This window comes from Eptatretus burgeri, chromosome 14 (genome assembly GCF_056783735.1).
Source record: "Eptatretus burgeri isolate ZD-2024b chromosome 14, Ebu_testis_v1, whole genome shotgun sequence".
NCBI lineage: Eukaryota > Metazoa > Chordata > Myxini > Myxiniformes > Myxinidae > Eptatretus > Eptatretus burgeri.
The window spans coordinates 20,864,530-20,870,529 of NC_140974.1; the positions used below are offsets into that span (position 1 = coordinate 20,864,530).

Here is a 6,000-nt window from a genome sequence, read left to right on the forward strand (position 1 = left end):
TAGGTGCGTGCCAGTATGTGCAGCTTCGTTTCTTCGCTCTCGTAAACGATGACTGGATTGGGGCATTGTTTCAATTAGATCGGACCAACCGTATCATAAATGGCCATAACTTGGGAAACACCTGGGAAACATACTCAGGTCCCCAGCGTCAATTGTGACGTCATATCAAACGAAGAAGAAGAAGAATTGTGACGCCCCCTCTCTCTCGGCCCCTCTCTCCCCCCTCTCTTGCCCCCCCTCTAGTCTCGCCCCTCCTCTCTCCCCCTCCTCTCTCGCCCCACTCTCACCCCCTCTCCCATCCCCCTCCTCTCTCCCCCTCTCTTGAATTGTGACGCCCCCTCTCTCTAACCCCCTATCTCGCCCCCCTCTCTCGCTCCTCTTTCTGTAAATGTATTCACAAATGTCTACCAAGCAAAACAATTAATTCAAACCTTGGGAAAAAACAGCTTTCAAACCCTTGGGAAACAGCTCTTTCCCTTGGGAAAATTCAAACCTTGGGATTAATTAATAATTTGAATAATTAATTTGAACCTTGGGAAAAAACAGCTTTCAAACCTTGGGAAACGCTTGCGAAACAGCTGAAACAGATGAAGAACGATATCGAACCTTGAAAAGGCACATACTCAGGTCCCCAGCGTCGATTGTGACGTCATACCAAACGAAGAAGAAGAATAATTGTGATGTCAATCATGCAAAAAATAAAAAAAAAAAATAAACAAGCAGTCATAGACTGTTACTTACGAAATCGTCAACTTGACCTCTGACCTTGTCTAATAAAAGCTGTCTCTAGAGAAGGCAGCGACGCAAACCAGAAGTTTATATGATGATTCTGTACCAAACCTCTCATAAAACATCCGATTTTTACCAGAATTTCGACAACCGAGTGTTAAGCATACTTAACCGTTACCAAAATTGAAGACAGGATTGAAATTGACTTCAAAACGAGCGCGTAATGCCGTGTGTTACAATCCCCCTCATTAGCATAATCTTCAGTTAAGCCTCAGACATGACACCTGACATAAATCTCTTAAAACATCCGATTTTTACCAGAATTTCGACAACCGAGTGTTAAGCATACTTAATCGTTACTAAAAGTGAAAACAGGATTGAAATTGACTTCAAAACGAGCGCGTAATGCCGTGTGTTACAATCCCCCTCATTAGCATAATCTTCAGTTAAGCCTCAGACATGACACCTGACATAAATCTCTTAAAACATCCGATTTTTACCAGAATTTCGACAACCGAGTGTTAAGCATACTTAACCATTACCAAAAGTGAAAACAGAATTGCGATCAGAGTTAAAACGAACTCGTAACGTCGACCGAAGCAAAAATCTCCATTTCTCCACGTGATTATTTAATATTATTTTCTCAGTCACAAAACCGTAATATTTGGCCATCCACCAACAATCTTTACATAATCCGACGGCTTAGCGAGTCAGGCATGCGACGATAACCTTTATTGGGATAAAAAATGACTTTTAAACACCATCTTTATCGAAAACACCGTCAGCGCGCACACGGAAAACCTTTACGTGATCAACGAGGCGTCTGCTCGAGCGCGCTGCACCACGTGATGACCCGAGTGAAATATTTTTTATACAATCTTAAAACGTCTCGAAAACATCCGATTTTTGCCAGAATTTCGACAACCGAGTGTTAAGCGTCCTAAGCGATCGCAAAAACTGAAGACAAAATTAAAATCGAGTTAAAACGAACTCGTAACGTCGACCGAAGCAAAAATACTCCATTTCTCCACATTAATTTACGGAATTATGTTTGACCTCACTGTGACCTTGACCTTTGACCGATTTTGACCAAAATCTAATCAGCGTGAGCCATCGCCCACCTGAATCACGTGGTGTAAATTGACATTGGTAGCTTCTTCCGTTCTCGAGTTATCGTGCCTACAAACAAACAAACACACACACAAACAAACACACAAACAGAGGACGGAAGTCATCAATATACTTAAGAAATCTAATAAACATTAATTGTGACGTCATTCGTGATGTCATAGCACCATGTCCTGTCATTGGTCGACAGATAAATGGCCGTAACTTGGGAACCGCTCGTCCAATTGACATCAAACCTTCAAAAGGCACATCCGCGGGGCCCCGGCAATATTCCTGGCAAGTTTCAATCAGATCGGCCTGGCGGTCGTCGAGAAACGGCGGGCACAGACAGACACATATACAGACAGACAGACAGACAGACACACACACAGAGATTGCTGGAATTATAGATAGATGGCACATGTAGCTGCCATCTTGATTTCCCATATAAAACTGTATAACAATCAAACAGCTTTTTTAATTTGTTTTGATTCCTTGCCGCAACAAATATGCATGATGATACTCGATTGATTGATTGATTTCCTAGCTTGTTCAGGTATTGGGGTTTCATTGAATTATGTTGCTAATGGCAGCCATTTTAGAAATTCAATATGGCTGCCACCTGAGCTATTTAAAATTGACTTCATCACATTCCTGGGTCCAACAAATATGGGTGGAGACACCAATTTTATCTTCCTAGCTTGTTTGGTTATCAAGGTATCATTAAAAGTTAGTTGCGAATGGTGGCCATTTTGAATTTTCGACTTATTCAAGATGGCTGCCACCTGAGCCCTTTCAGAGTTAGTCCATATGATTCCTAAACCCCATAAATGTGGGTGTAGCCACTGAAATGAACTCTCTAGCTGGTTTAGTTTTGGAGATATAGAATAAAATATGTTTTCGATGGCGGCCATCGTGAAATCCAAGATGGCGGCCATAAAAGGGGTGTGTCAAAGTGCTTCCATCAATTTTTTTGATTGTCAAGGTCTAAACTACTTTTGTGCCAAAATTCACACTTTTATCCGGATGTGCACACTTTAGTTGGTTTTGTGCACTAAGATTCCCCACTTCAGGATTCCTCTTCATGAGGCTCTACAATACTTACAATTTTTATAACTCTGCTGAAAAAGTCGCCGGAGGCAATACGTTTTCGGGTTGTCCGTCCGTCTGTGCTAATTTTCTTTGTTTTCTCTTCAACCACTTAACTAACTGACAAAATTTTCATCATGGGTGCGACTACTCATGCTAAAATTTTTAATGATAATTATGACATCATAGGTCATGTGGTGTGGTAAGCCTGGTGTGTTGGCGCAGTGGTTAGGGCAGCGGCTTGGGATCCAAAAGGTCCTGAGTTCAAGCCCCGTTGGGCCACTGAATTAATACACCAGGGGGTTGACTCAGCCTGTCATCCTATCGAGGTCGGCGAAATGAGTACCAGTGTACTGGGCCGGTGTATACCCCGGTTAAAATAGGTGTACCATATCCCTGTGTCGTAAGAGGCGACCAGGGTTGCGTCAGGAAGGGCATCCGGCGTAAAACATGTGCCAAATCACTATGCGGATCATATGGATGATCCGTTGTGGCGACCCCTAACGGGAGCAGCCGAAAGAAGAAGAAGAGGTCATGTGGTGTGGTAACTATGTTGGAAAAAAGTAAAAACTTTGGACCTCTATATCTGAAAGTGTGACATGGAAAAAATTGAAATGTGGCACATATCAAGTACTCCTCATGGGAAATAAGTGTGATATATATATATATATATATATATATATATATATATATATATATATATATATATATATATATATATATATATATATATATTTATGATGTCCAAGGTGGCTTGGTTACGTCAAAATTGCATAGGTTGAATGCTTTATCCGATTAGTATGAAAAATTTTGAGGGGCATCTCCGGCTAAATTGTAATGAGGGGTGGAGGTGGGGTGGCGGGGAAATTGATTACGTCATCAGTCTCGTGGTTCGGCTGCCACATGATTTTTTTTTTTAAAAACATGAAAACCTTTCTGAAACGACTGAACAGATTGAGGCGAAATTTTACAGGTATGATCGCCTATCCATGAGGAACAATCAGTCACATGGTTTGGCATCTATGATTTTTTTGCAAAAATAAACCTTTAAAAAAACCTCTCCTGAAGGGATTGACAGATTGAGGGGAAACTTCACCCACATGTTCCCCAAGCCCTTGGATTACCAGGGTGTTCACGAATAATTAATAGGTCACATGGTCTGGCAGCCATATTGGATTGAACAAAAATGTTTAAAAAATTCTCTCTTGAACCGGCTCATCAATCAACATGAAACTTCACAATTTTATCGAGTCGTCATGGGGAATATATGTTTTAAATTTCAACCTGATCGGATGCATGGTCTGGCAGCCATAATTATTTATTTTTTTAATCTTCAGGGATTTAAATCAAACTTGGTACAAGTATGTATTTTGATGTAATAATGTTGGCAGAGGCACATCTGGCAACGTCGAAGAGTCCATTCTCGTTTAAATCTATTCTATTTCTTACCTTCTCCAGGCGGTGATTGGACAGGGCATTGATCGGCATCTATTCGGCCTCAAGATGCAAGCCATTGAGAGTGGTTTCAGAGTCCCTGAAATCTTCATGGACACGGCTTATGCTATATCCACGCATTTCCGTCTCGCAACCAATCAGGTGCAGTACAAGCATATCTTTGTTTGCCCACCTGTCTCCTTTATGCTCTAATGTGATTGTAACTTGTTGTTCATCGAACGTTTAAAATGAGTAGATGTTAAAGTGTAGAATTAAGAACTAGTCTTGCTGGTGAGGCCTAGGTCGCATTTGCTCTACGGCGAGGATACGGCGGCAGTACGCCCTCTGAATTGACAGAAACGTGCGGCGGCCGCAGAGAAACCGAGGTGGCCTCAGGGAGGCCCTACGCCGTTTGGCTATATTTTACAGGCCGTAGGGGCGCCCTGGAATAATAGCGCGGAGTTATAACTTTTTTTCATTTCTACGTTCGCCATAGCAATTCGACAGGCCAAGCTATGACGTAGATGTGTTCCACGTCGACCGTACGTAGGGCGTACGGTGGGCTTGCGTTATTCGTGCGGCTGCCGTAAGCTCTTCTCATTGAAAAATGAATTTTCCTAACCCCCCAAAAATTACGGCGGCCGCACTATTTCCACGGTCGCCATACGGTGGCCTTACGGTCTGTGTGACTACCTGTGGGCAACGCAGGGTCGACGCACGGTTCCCATACACCCGCCGTGCACCTACGTACGACCTCCGTGGCAGTCTGCGTCGACCGTGCGTTCTCCGTGCGCTACCGCTAGAGATCGGATTATAGGTGTTTGCCTATACCAGTGTTTCTTAACCGGGGTTCCCTGGAACCCTAGGGTTCCGCAAGAGGTCGCGAGGGGTTCCGCGAGAAACAGTAATAAATAGGCTAATGTATTTTTGAGTAGTTTTTGTTTGATGTAATATTCGTAATTTTACTATACACGTACGGCATATTGTTGGAAACTCCTTGGTTATTATAATAGAGGCTTCAACCTCTTATATTATTTACAATTACAACAACCATAGGGAATGTTATATTATAACAACCACGAAGCGCGATGGACGCCCGGAATAACAACTCGTCATTGAACACGGTACACGGCCTGTACGTGATGACGTCACCACTGATGACGTGGTCTGTCTGTGTCATTGCCAATAAATTTGAAAAAAGGGGGTCATTTTTTCCTTAAACCAGGTATCCGAAAAAAAAAAAATATTATATTTACCACGTGAACTACGATAAAAATATAAAAGAGCTAGATATTAATAATGGTATATAATAATTTTTATGCAGGGGTTCCCTGAGACATGAAAACTATTTCAAGGGTTCCACAAGGGTAAAAAGGTTGAGAAACTCTGGCCTATACAGTGGTGCCCCCAGAATCCCAATTTAATTCGTTCCAGGAGGCTGTTCGGATTGCAAAAAGTTCGGATTCTAAAAATATTTTCCCAATAAGAAATAATGGAGTGAATTAATCCATTCGTGGACCCAAAGAAACCCCACTTTCAAGACACTTTAAACTGAAATTCCCCATGTTTAAGGTAAAATAAGATGAGTAAATGACCTTCGGTGGCGGTGTATTACATGTAAACTCGTACAATCACCAATCC

At 42.1% G+C, this 6,000-nt stretch overlaps 1 protein-coding gene across 2 annotated transcripts in view; it reads left to right on the forward strand.

The window, feature by feature from the left end:
* The window catches only part of LOC147012759 (carnitine O-acetyltransferase-like), a 78,930-nt gene that overhangs the window by 39,282 nt on the left and 33,648 nt on the right, over window positions 1–6,000 (forward strand). For both annotated transcript variants that reach the window (XM_085853926.1, XM_085853924.1), the window contains exon 14: window positions 4,384–4,521. In XM_085853926.1, coding sequence (XP_085710052.1) covers window positions 4,384–4,521 — 138 coding nt within the window. The remainder of the gene's footprint in view (window positions 1–4,383; window positions 4,522–6,000) is intronic.